Source organism: Aspergillus pseudonomiae, assembly GCF_009193645.1.
Source record: "Aspergillus pseudonomiae strain CBS 119388 unplaced genomic scaffold BDV37scaffold_209, whole genome shotgun sequence".
Lineage (NCBI taxonomy): Eukaryota > Fungi > Ascomycota > Eurotiomycetes > Eurotiales > Aspergillaceae > Aspergillus > Aspergillus pseudonomiae.
The window spans coordinates 1-11,890 of record NW_022476201.1 but is presented as its reverse complement, the minus strand read 5'-3'; the positions used below and the strand labels follow the sequence as shown (position 1 = coordinate 11,890).

The 11,890-nt window shown below is 47.4% G+C and overlaps 5 protein-coding genes across 5 annotated transcripts; 4 read left to right on the top strand and 1 right to left on the bottom strand.

The window, feature by feature from the left end:
• The first annotated feature begins 1,355 nt into the window (after nucleotides 1–1,355).
• BDV37DRAFT_85739 (copper fist DNA-binding domain-containing protein) lies at nucleotides 1,356–2,006 on the top strand. The gene is made up of 2 exons (XM_032091343.1): nucleotides 1,356–1,487; nucleotides 1,539–2,006. The coding sequence occupies exons 1-2, from the start codon at nucleotides 1,412–1,414 to the stop codon at nucleotides 1,775–1,777; spliced, it is 315 nt and encodes a 104-aa protein (XP_031934261.1). The 5' UTR covers nucleotides 1,356–1,411; the 3' UTR covers nucleotides 1,778–2,006.
• Nucleotides 2,007–3,041: 1,035 nt separating this feature from the next.
• BDV37DRAFT_289851 (kinase-like domain-containing protein) lies at nucleotides 3,042–4,064 on the top strand (the record flags this gene model as incomplete). The annotated part of the gene is made up of 1 exon (XM_032088564.1): nucleotides 3,042–4,064. The coding sequence occupies one exon, from the start codon at nucleotides 3,042–3,044 to the stop codon at nucleotides 4,062–4,064; it is 1,023 nt and encodes a 340-aa protein (XP_031934260.1).
• A 1,106-nt stretch (nucleotides 4,065–5,170) lies between these two features.
• BDV37DRAFT_277293 (potassium ion transporter) lies at nucleotides 5,171–7,882 on the top strand (the record flags this gene model as incomplete). The annotated part of the gene is made up of 10 exons (XM_032085733.1): nucleotides 5,171–5,207; nucleotides 5,266–5,386; nucleotides 5,441–5,577; nucleotides 5,687–5,798; nucleotides 5,843–6,051; nucleotides 6,222–6,548; nucleotides 6,601–6,715; nucleotides 6,774–7,488; nucleotides 7,540–7,583; nucleotides 7,636–7,882. 10 exons carry the CDS (start codon nucleotides 5,171–5,173, stop codon nucleotides 7,880–7,882), a joined length of 2,064 nt encoding a protein of 687 aa, XP_031934259.1.
• Nucleotides 7,883–8,632: 750 nt separating this feature from the next.
• BDV37DRAFT_277292 (chromate transporter) lies at nucleotides 8,633–10,357 on the top strand (the record flags this gene model as incomplete). The annotated part of the gene is made up of 4 exons (XM_032085732.1): nucleotides 8,633–8,872; nucleotides 8,921–9,042; nucleotides 9,105–9,670; nucleotides 9,723–10,357. The coding sequence occupies 4 exons, from the start codon at nucleotides 8,633–8,635 to the stop codon at nucleotides 10,355–10,357; spliced, it is 1,563 nt and encodes a 520-aa protein (XP_031934258.1).
• Nucleotides 10,358–11,491: 1,134 nt separating this feature from the next.
• BDV37DRAFT_289848 (P-loop containing nucleoside triphosphate hydrolase protein) lies at nucleotides 11,492–11,860 on the bottom strand (the record flags this gene model as incomplete). The annotated part of the gene is made up of 1 exon (XM_032088563.1): nucleotides 11,492–11,860. The coding sequence occupies one exon, from the start codon at nucleotides 11,858–11,860 to the stop codon at nucleotides 11,492–11,494; it is 369 nt and encodes a 122-aa protein (XP_031934257.1).
• Between the last annotated feature and the right edge of the window lie 30 nt (nucleotides 11,861–11,890).

Genomic DNA, 11,890 nt, shown 5'->3' with positions numbered 1-11,890 from the left:
GTGACCGCAACACGGGGAAATCCGACCGTGAGAGAACTTGGCTGTCCGGTCTGCTCTTGGGCTCTGCCATGGTTGCCCGTGGTGAAATTGGCCTATTGATTATTGAAATAGGCTATAACAATACGTCTTATGTAACCCAGGAGGGCCTCATCACGGGTGTATGGGCCATACTTCTTAATACGATTATCGGTCCAGTCATTGTCGGTCTGCTCGTCAAGTACTATGGCAAGCGGATAGCGGAGGGGCAATGGGGATTGCAAAACCACCCGGTGCCTAGCCTGGGACACTAGGCGAACAAGGATAAAAGTACAAAACAATGATCATCTCTAAAATTTGTTATGGTTTGTTTGATGATGTCTCGCTACGCTATGGATGGTCTGCTAGAAGTTAAAAGTGTATTCGGTTCTTGTTGGATCTTTATGTTTCTGTTGGTAACGTACTTGGAAGCGAGCCGCACCTGTAAGCCAGCCGCACCCCTCTGATTTCCATAGAAAATCGTCTCGTCTATTTTCAAACAACAATATCTCAACCAATCCAGCTTCTATCTGCTTGAAGGTTTATATATAGCTTAATATATACCGGAGTAATAATATACTAAATTAAGAGATCCTTTTAACTTTTAGTTACTAGATAAAGATACATTATAGCATATATTATAGTATATGGTCAGGATTTATATGTTCTCAGGCATCTTTTTTATTTATACTCAATTTACGTATAAAGAGTACCGATATTAATAAGATACTCTGATTTCGAACTAATATATTTAATAAAAGTTGAGATATTGTTGTTTGAAAATAGACGTTTTTCTATGGAAATCAGAGGGGTGCGGCTGGCTTACAGGTGTGGCTCGCTTTCCGAGTACGTTATCTGTAGCTGATTAATTTGGTAAGACCGACCAGCATATTCGCCAGTCTCGTCTCTAGTGGACTGAAATTGAGAGACCATGAATAGAGGCATTCAATATTCGCTTCCATCAGCTCATAGTTAACGAAACTTCTTTATTTATAAACATTGCAAGTACACAGGCTGAACAGGCTCCGACATTTGTTTGCCACATTAAGGTGATACAGTCCCTCATTGACATCCAATAATTTGCGGAACTTTTGCTGAATATCATTTCCGTGGATCGTTGCCTTACTAGGCAGCAGTTTTACTGGAAACCGCACCCCCCAGTCTCGAGCGGAGTCATAGGAGTCAGCTTGGCTCTGACCCCTGTTGTGGTTAGTCCATACTCTCGAACGAAAACATCCTCCTAGCCGCAACCACAGCTTAATCCATAATCCTACTACATATTAAATTCTCTCTGTTAACTGTAGCCTGCCTATATAAAAGTTTCATCCCTGGATGTTTGAGCTTATATAAACAGTATTGCTCGCTTCTGAGATAATTTCTTTCGTTTTGTCAACCGATGCTTATTAACGGGGACAAAAGGGCTTGCGAACCCTGTATCCGCGGCCACCGCGTCACGTCGTGCAATCATCGTGGTATGCTCAAGTCTGAATCAGATGACGTTTAGGCAATACTAAAAGATCCAGACCGCCCACTCTTGCGCATTAATAGAAAAGGCCGCCCCCCCTTAACCTGCTCGAAATGCAATAGTACGACTTGTGCAAGGCCAGAAGAGCACACTAAATACAGAACTGCTTCAAAAGTAGACGTGCACCAAATATACCCCAATAGGCCCACCATATCAAAACACCGCACCTTCAGAGGGCAAAGAAATACTTATCAACAAAACATGGTCAGAACCTCACAATCCTCAGTGCTATACTAATGATGGGTTCTCCTGTCTCCTTCATAGAAATCTGCTACGCGATTGTTTCGCCGAAGTACCACTTCCTTCGTCCCGATCGCACCACGCCCAGCTTCCACGACAGCCCCAGTCTATGTTCAAGACCATACTGGCCATTATGCCGCGCCTAACGGCTCCGCAAGGCTGACCGCATCGAAGGAATCAACATCCGTAACTTCCTCTACATGGGCAGACCGTCACGACACATCTTACCAACAACCGCACTTCCAGCGGGTTGACTCCACGATCGACCCTAAACAGAACCAAAACGAACTTCCATGTGCTCCAATGTTCTTACCACATCCTGCACTCTCGATGTATGGTTTTAGTTCAGCTCCCGCCACGCCATTAAGTGTAACGAGTGCGGAATTCCTGGGTTCCAGAACGGTAGGAGGATTGCATTCACGCACTTCTTCAGTTGGCTGTCTGAACTCTCACGAATGAAGTTGGTTGGCTTTTGCTGGCTGGCGGTTCAGTTTAGCCCTCTAGAACATCGGCTTACGTATCGTTGGGATCCCCGGGGTAACAGCATACTCCTGACCAGTCAAGTCTGGGTTGTCTCGAAAGTAGAACTGAGCTATGAAAACTTCAATATCACATGAGTCATATGACTGTTGTATTTTATTCCCCACTCTAGTATGTACTTCGTGCGTTCGGCGTACCGAGAATTGACAATCACCTTACATCATCCAATATTGAATGCATACTATTAGTAGAGTTCAGAGTTCAGTTGGATGCTCGTGTAAGTGGGGTAGGTTTATCGCCAAGAACTGCCCGGGTTGCAATTTTGCCGATGCACTTTTGGGGGGGGGGTTGGGGGGGAGGGGGGGGGGCGGCATTTACCTTTTATATGGTTTCTTTGGCCTTCTGTTTTCATCACTCCATGCAAAAAAATTCTCATACGCTCGATTTATAATTTGCGTGTCTAAGGTACTGATTCTGTTGCAACCTCGACCAACATACATTTCGATCTTGTATCAAGTCTGTTCTCTTCCCCCGCAGCCTGACTGCTTTAACTGCACATCAGCAAGGCTCGGCTGCCCTCCACCCAAATGATATTTCGCCTTGCGTACTACCGTGAATTCTTGGAATGCCGGGGTGTCTTCAGCCCATTTCACAGCTATACGCGATCTTACTTGAAGCCCTGACATTTAAACGGGAATCTAATAGCGATCCCAGCCAAGCACTGCTGACCCAAGATCCAATCATTCAGGAGGTACTGGAGCTAACTGAAGGTGAGATTTCAATGGCAAAGGACCCGAGCCGGAGGAAAGCTCCTCGGAAAAAGCGATTTGCACAGACTAATGGGGAACATTATCATCACTTGGATGCCCTAAACTTCAGGAAGTCCCTTTCGCAATGGGACAGGGTCAGAGGTTGGCTATGTCCTGGTAGGAACACCCAGCGGCGACAAACTGAAGTGGAGCATTGGATGGGGAATGTTGGGAATGGAGAACATATTTGGGGTAATAGTGCAGGGATCATAGCCCAAAAATATGGGGAGATCTGCAGAATCACGGGCTCTGGTGCCTTCGGAGTGGTCCTGCTCTTGCATAAGACACGGAATTGTAACCCCCCCATTGACCGCTACTATGCCTTGAAGGTCTTTCGTCACAGACCCGGTCAACCGTTGGCTGAGTATCAAAAGCGAGTGAGGGCGGAATTCTCGATTGCTTCCTCGTTACAGCACCGGAATATTATACAAGCGTTCGAACTTCTCTCTGTTGGTACTGATAACCTGTGTGAATGTATGGAGTATTGTTCCGGTGGGGATTTATATTCCCTCCTGGTTATCTCTGGCCCCTTAGAGACGGCGGAGGCAGATTGCTTCTTCAAGCAGCTACTCCGCGGTATCTGCTACATGCACGAAATGGGTGTCGCCCACCGTGATCTGAAGCCGGAGAATCTTCTCCTAAGTCAGCGTGGCTGTTTGAAAATTTCTGACTTCGGTAACGCGGAATGTTTTCGCTTCTCGTGGGAAACTCAAGTGCACATGTCGAGGCAGCGTTGCGGCACCGGGCCATATATTTCTCCCGAACAATACCATGAGGAAGAGTTTGATCCTCGATCCGTTGATATCTGGTCGGCGGGTATTGTATATGTAGCTATGAGAACAGGAAGGAATCCCTGGAAGACCGCAAATGAGGCAGATGAATGCTTTAGAGACTATCTCGAAGACCGCCGGGCAGGTCGGGGGTACTTCTTGATTGAAGATATAGGCCATGTCAGGTTATCCACCACCCCTTCCGTGATATCCCCAGACCGTTAATTCTACCGATACAGGACCGAAGCCGGGAAGTTCTATACTCTATGCTAGATTTTAATCCGCTGCGCCGGCCCACAGCAGCCGCGATCCTTAGAACTCATTGGGTAAAGCAAATCGCTTGTTGTGAAGCTGCTAGCTCAGGACTCCACGAGCAGCTGCCTGGCCCGGGGACTTCACAAGCCACCGAAGAGCTTTCCAGGGTAGTATAGTTTTGCGCTGCCGAGAGAAGTGATTTTATACCAGTCAGGAAGGGTGTGAGGGACCACCTTCCGGGTAGAATGCAGGGCACTTGAGGACTTGGTAGGTATTTTTATTGGAAAGACGCGTGGGGGAATTAACTGCACATTGTGATATCTCGTATAAGCTGCCGTGTCATGCTACTTTTGAAAAGCTCATAGTCAGGTGGGCAGTTAATACGAAATATTACGAGAGACTTTAGCGTGGGTAGCGGGGAATACCATTACAATTTGGAAACCTGGTCCTCCAACACTTGTCCTATGATGAGAGAACGTCGGGTATATTGGTTTAGTGTGTACATGACTTCCAGAGGCGTCTTCGCGCATGTTCGCTTTCCCCATTTGAAGTAACTGTAGATTGGATCAACTTCGATTTTCCGGGCGTTCCACTGTTGTAAATGAGAGCTAGAATGGCTTTGTAGAGATTTCGGAAGCTCGTAAATCATGCCAAGATGGGTAAGGAAAGTTTGCCCTATCCGTTGCGGGACGCGCGGTTACATGTGGCCTACGAGTGCAGGTATCTTGTTGCCTATCTTTCACCGAGACGGAAACAGCAGAAAGCAGAGCGTATTGTAAACACCCCTGTCCAGTGTTTACGAGCATAATCTTTTCACACGGAAGTTGAACTTTGGCAACTTCTGCACAAATCGGAGCAAAGAAAATGGCACGGGGTGAAAAGACCAGAATGCTAGGTCCATACCGCCTCGGCGGATTGGACACCATAAATCCCGCACCCGATTCCGTCCATGGTCATCTTGCGAGTATTTGAAAGACAGTTACTGCCGTGGGTGGCCTTGAAACCCCCTTGCATATACACACCCGACCAAGTACAGCGTGCGTGCGTCTTTGCCAGCATTCTTGCTCTAGTGAGCTATGTGGAAGCCGCACCTTAACTTTATCACGTTGCATTGTATTTTCAAGATATACGGCCAGCAAAGAAAATTCACTTGCTAACTTCATCGAACCAGATGCATATATCATATTCCTCAGCGTCTTAGCCTTGATCATTGTCTATCCACAGGGCAATTTGAGAGCGGTTGATGCCTACTTCTTTGGAGCCAGCGCTTCAACCGAGTCTGGGCTCAATACGTTCGTATCTCGCTTTCCCAAGCGCTATGCAGCGATCTGACTGACCCCTTGCAGCATCGATGTGAAGGAACTGAAAACATATCAACAGGTGTATTTATACCTAATACCTATTCTCGGCAACCTTGGGTTTGTTAACATCCTGGTTGTTCTTGTTCGATTGCGCTGGTTCAAAAGGCGTTTTGAGACTGTCGGTAAGACCCCATCTTGTTGCAAGTTGCAAGCTGTGTTCACTGACTGAAACCGATCGTATTGAAATCAATGCAGCACCCAACGTCCTGGGATCCAAGCCGCAAAATGTAGTCAATGACCCTAACCTAGAAGAGAAAACCTTCGGTGACCGACAAGACATGGTCAAGAGCCATAAGTCAGAACAACCTATTGATTCGGATGGACAAGGCAGCAGACGGCCTGTGTTGCCCTCGCAGGGCCGCACCCCAGTCTTAGATACGTAAGTAGAGTTATGACAGACACCCTTTCTTACCGAGGCCTTTTTCTAACGGAACTTGTCTACCTTGGCAATAGATCCCTAGATAATGTACAGGAGGGCCAACAGGTCAATGTGACCACTGTCAAGTCGTTACGTGCGGCTACTGTATCTTTTACAGAGGGTGTGAACACAGATAAAAAAGCTCTGTACATCCCCCCTCCCTGGGCGAGGGATAGAGGTATTTTACAATTGGGGATTAACCTGTCTATACAAGGTCACTGACAGATATCCTCGTTCTGCAGGTTGCCCTATACTTGAAGTTGACAACAGTGAATCGGGTGACCCAGGTAAGTGACGCTGTTCTTGGTAGGCATATTGGCTATCTAATATTGGTTTTTGATTGCGTAGATCTCGACAGAGCCAAATCCAGCGCGGCAGATTCCATAGGCTTGGACTCCTCTCGCCGACATATGAAACACAGATTTTCTTCTACAACCACCTCGTTGGAACGCATTGCTTCTAGGATAATCACCATGGATCCAACTCTGAGTCACTGTCGACCGGCTCCGCCCTTATCGCGTATGCCGCTCTCGAAGGATTTAGCTCTTCCCAACCTCTCTTCCAACGCGACTGTGGGTCGGAACTCACAGTTCCACAACTTGACCGAAAGGGATAGAGAGTTATTGGGGGGAATTGAATACCGTAGCTTGAAGCTGCTGCTTAAGATTGTTACAGGTAAGATATTTCTTCTTATAAAAAGTATAGATCTGGAATGACACACCGCTAGCTTATTTTTTCGGTCTCCATCTATTCGGCGCCATTTGCCTTGTGGCTTGGATCCAGCACGCTGATCCCAAATATCGGCAATATCTCGAAGAATGTGGACAGGGTAATGTGTGGTGGTAAGTGAAAGTAGGACTGAAATACGGTTGGCCTGCTTACGCGTTTCGTTCCTTACAGGGGATTCTATTCGGCGCAGACTATGGTAAACAACCTTGGATTTACACTCACTCCCGACTCGATGATATCTTTTCGTGAGGCTACATTCCCAATGATCCTCATGAGCTTCCTCGCTTACGCCGGAAATACATGTTATCCCTGTATGCTTCGACTTGTGATTTGGTTGATGCTCAAGCTCTGTCCAAAACAATGGTCGGTGAATGAGCCACTGACCTTTTTACTGAAGCATCCCCGTCGATGCTACACGCTTCTTTTTCCGAGTCGGCCGACCTGGGCTCTCTTCGGTATCTTGTTTGCTATGAACTTTGTGGACATTCTCTTGATTTTAGTCCTCGACCTTAATAATCCCGAAGTTAACAGTCTTGCGACTGGTCCTCGGATACTAGCTGCAATATTCCAAGCGGCTTCTTCACGGCATACCGGAACATCGACCTTTAACTTAGCGGATGTAAATCCAGCAGTCCAATTCAGCTTGGTAGTGATGATGTATGTTGCAGTTTTTCCCATCGCAATAAGCGTCCGGGCGTCGAACACATATGAAGAAAGTTCCTTGGGTTTGTATCCTTTCGAGGTTGAAATCGATGAGAGGACTGGTAGATCCTATATTATGACTCATATTCGCAACCAGCTCACGTTCGATTTATGGTATATCTTCTTGGGAATATTCTGCATTTGTATTGCCGAGGCTGATAAGATCTCGGATACATCGATTCCAGTTGGGACCCTCTTCCCCTTCTCTGTCGGGATATAAGCTAACTAGCTCTAGGCTTTTGCTGTTTTTCCAGTTCTTTTTGAGGTAGTATCCGCCTAGTACGTATTACCCCCTCCTCCCTTTAGAAATTGCATTCTAATTCCTTCACAGTGGCAATGTGGGGCTTAGTCTAGGTTATCCAACAGTCAACACGTCACTGAGCGGACAGTTTACCACATTTAGCAAACTTGTGATATGTGCAATGATGATACGAGGCCGTCATAGAATGCTACCGTACGAGCTAGATCGTGCTATACTACTTCCAAATGAGCGGCTCTCGAAAGATGACAGAGACGAGATATATCATTGGCCAGAAGTTGCGGGACCAGTGAAACTCACTCGCTATCATACCAGCTAGGATTCGCTGAGATTATATTCAGGCTTTTTCTAGCGTAGGGGTTTCTCTTATACGGAGAAGCAACAGGGTGTTTTAAAACTAGATGGGTGTCCTAAGCGAGATGCACTTCGCCCGTTTATACGAGAAACTAAACATAATATACAAAGTGCCAGAGGGATTCAATAAGAAATCCTCTGTCTTCATTATATTAACTGGAATATATGATATTCCCACCACCAGCGGACCCAAGCCAGAGCCCGCTGAAGCGGCTAATCTTTCTTCACTTTCAAAAAGACTGTGATGCTATCCCACTTAATGACACTTAGGCGTACCTTCGTCACAAGTTTCTGCATTGAAACGTAATAATGCTAAGACTAACTCAGTGTGTCTTACTTAACTTGTATCCTATCATACAAGGGCACCATTTCTTGCCAAGTGGGTAATTCGTACTCTGTAAAGTAATCAGGGAAACTAACCTGCCCCTATTTCAGGACTTTACTAACCTGAAAAGGAGGCCGAATGTTCATGGCCAATTAGGCTTCAGCAGTGACATCTACAATGCCAAGATTCTAGCTGAAAGCAGCTGAACATCCATCCTTGGCAAGCATGAGGACCATGATCGACTCCGTATTGGACAAACGTAAGAATTGAAACGAACCTTAAATTCTGCCCTGTTCCAATACTTATAATCTTGAATCACCCTGGATAATTTCACTCGATTATTATCTGTGAATATATGACTCTCGCTCCTTGATTCATGGGCGATTCAACATGCTCCTCCTCACTTGGTCGCGAATCGCCTCGTCCCTACGAGCACTGAATCAAAATTGGCGCAGTCATGCGGGAGCAACCAGCCCTTCACGCGCGGAAGGGTCACTATTCAGTCGTCTGAGCGAAGTCGTTCGGTATACATGGTACCTGGGATTCACATCGTTCGGGGGACCGCCTGTTCATTTCCAGATACTTCACACGCGGTTTGTCGAGAAAGAAAAGTGGGTCGATGAGCAGACGGTAGGCACTATTAATGTGAAATGTATATTTTGGGGCTAATGGGTGTAGTACCAAGAACTCTTCGCCATATGTCAGGGTCTTCCAGGACCAGGGTCAACAAAGATGTTGTTTTGCTTGGCTTTACTCCACGCAGGATTCATCCCTGCCTTGCTTGCATTTTTTCTCTGGTCGTATGCGTACACTTTAAATTCAGCTTCTGTAATGCAGGATAATGTACTTACTAATTCACTAGTCTCCCAGGCGCAGTTGGCATGTATGCACTCTCTCTCGCCGTGCAACGGATTGATGAGACACTTCCTGCTCCAGTCTACGCTCTTCTCTCCGGTCTGAACGCCTCAACCGTAGGCATCATTGCTCTTGCTGCTGTCCAGCTAGCTGAAAAGGCCATCCGTGATAAGATTTCCCGAATCCTGGTAATCTTTGGCGCATGTGCTGGCCTCTGTTACAGCGCGCTCTGGTATTTCCCTGTTCTTATGGTTGCTGGCGGTGTTGCTACTGCATTTTGGGATGGGCTTGTGTATCAGCAGATTTTGAGGGCGAAGAATGGGTGGAAAAATAGAAATCGCCAGCCCGAACCAGAAGGTGATGCTCCCGATTCAGCGGGCTTGGAGCATATGACTGTTAGAAATTTAGCTCGGGGGCCGGGGCTGGAGATGCTGCGGATGAGAAAACCTGAGGCAGGGGCTTTGTCGCAACAATTGAATAATACCCAGGCTTCAGGAGGAAGTGAAGAGCCCCCGTCACAAGATCATGCGATTCGTATTCGTGTTGGGATTGTGATTTTCGTTTTCTTCTTCAGTATGTCCCATTGTAGAATGATGCTGTTCGTGAGCTAATCAGGAACTCGCAGCCTCCTTTATCGCCATACTTGTCTCTAGAGCCAAAGTTTCACTACCCCCTTTGGCCCTCGATCTCTTCGCCAACATGTATCTCGCCGGCACTGTGATTTTTGGCGGGGGCCCAGTTGTCATCCCCTTGCTCCGTTCCTACGTTGTTGACCCAGGCTGGGTCTCCAGTCGAGACTTTTTAATTGGCCTCGCTATAATCCAGGCCTTCCCCGGACCAAATTTTAATTTTGCTGTTTTCCTCGGTGCACTCGCTCTTCGAAGCACATCCTACCCGACAGTCTTTGGTGCGTTCCTTGGTGGATTGGGAATATTCTTTCCTGGAATCGCCCTCGCTATCGCGATTCAGGCCTTCTGGCGTGTTCTACGGAAGCGAAAGTATGTTACTGATTTCCTCCGCGGTGTGAATGCGTCGGCAGTAGGATTGGTTTTTACGGCTGTGTACCGGCTTTGGGAAATAGGGTATTTGAGTCCGGGGGTACGCGATGGGCAAAGTCTGGCGAAAGAGCCGTGGTGGGTTGTTGTTGCCGCTGTTACTTATGCTGAGAGTGCGTGGTTCAAGGTTCCTCCTGCGTTCGCGATTTTGTTAGGTGCTATACTTGGGTTGTGTTGGTATGGAGTCGTTTCTCCTGCCTGGTGATGGATTGTGTGGTTATGCTGGAAAACTCCTCGGGAGCTGGGCATCAACTATATTCATCATCTTCGGGGAACCACTGCGGCAATGGTATGGATGACTCAATCAAATCTTGGTTTGTGGGCTCAGCAGAGGGCGATGGTGTCACTTAAAACTTTTATCACCCGTCCCTTGGGATTCTACCTCGAAGGATATAGACGAGCATCTAATGCCAATCCTTTTTTCGACGGAGTGCTGGACACTCAAAAACGGCGAAAGACATTGCACATGTAATAGAGAATCTTAGGCTGAAGGGAGATATAAGGCACCAGCTTCTGATTTCATGCTCGTGTTGATTATTTTGCTCTCAGGAGCCTAGCAATGGGGTAATACTGCCACATAACTCTCTGCTCTAGTATCGAGGTTTCTGTTGGATGCCTAGACTTATATTGAGCTGCAATTCCCTGCCAAGTGACCTGTCTGGGCCTTGGATAGTATGTCGCCTAGGTTGGTCAGACTCTGGACGTCTGACAGGGTTAATGGATCCACCTACCAACTGGTCTTTTGACAGGGACCAGGACCTGTTGATTGTGAACAAAAGTAGTCTACATGTTAAAATCCCTATTTGGACAAATTACGTATTGCCAACCTTTTGTAAGAGGGTAGGAGTGCCGTCGAAGTAGGAGTGCCGGCCATATGCGATGAAATACCAAAAAGTTAGCGCCTAGTTAGACAACCCGGCTCTCGTCAGCAATTTCGTATGAACTGGGCTTTCGTGTGGTTGTGTTTGTGAAATCATTGCGTGCTGCCCGGGGACAGTCTGCTTCTGCACCTGTTTAATTTCATTCCCGATGTTATCTTCACTTCAGTGGAAGGACCACACTGCGAATAATGAACAATGAGGCTCGTGAGGTAGGACAAGGGCATCTCTGACACTTTCTAATGCATTTCTGTTCTGGTGACATCGCCAAGCTTGTTTGGTTTGTTTGACAGGGGACGGCACAGATACGTGTATGATGACGTCGTGGCTTCTTCGGACCAGACTGTGTATGGTCAACTATCTGAAACAATGTGGTCATCCTGTTGACTATGGTAAACCCTTAATGATGCATACGCCAAAATTAGCTCATCATCTTTTCCACTCGAAGAAACGAATAAGGCTCAGCCACTTATAAAGAGATACGCGAAATCGGCACTCTCCATCCGGCAAGGCTCCCTGTGCGCCTTCTCCTCGATGATACCCTCAATGAGTTGGCGCTTTCTATCCTGGAAGTCGAGGATCCGATCCTCCACCGTGTTTGAAACCAGGATGCGGTGAACGTGCACCGGCCGTCGCTGTCCGATGCGATGGACGCGCCCCACCGCTTGGTCCTCGATGTACGGGTTCCAGAGCGGGTCCAGGATGATCACTTGCGAGGCGGCCGTGAGGTTCAGCCCTGAGTTGCCGGCCTTCATGGAGACCAGGAGAATCAGACAGTCGGGGTCGGTCGCGAAGTGGACGGTCGCCGCGTGCCGGTCGGCCGGCTTCATGGTGCCGTCGTAGCGCCGGAACGCCCAGCC

Coding starts and splice junctions, on each gene's coding strand:
- BDV37DRAFT_85739 (XM_032091343.1), top strand. CDS start 1,412: ATGCTTATTAACGGGGACAAAAGGGCTTGCGAACCCTGTATCCGCGGC. Junction 1,488..1,538: donor CACGTCGTGCAATCATCGTG/GTATGCTCAAGT, acceptor TAAAAGATCCAG/ACCGCCCACTCTTGCGCATT.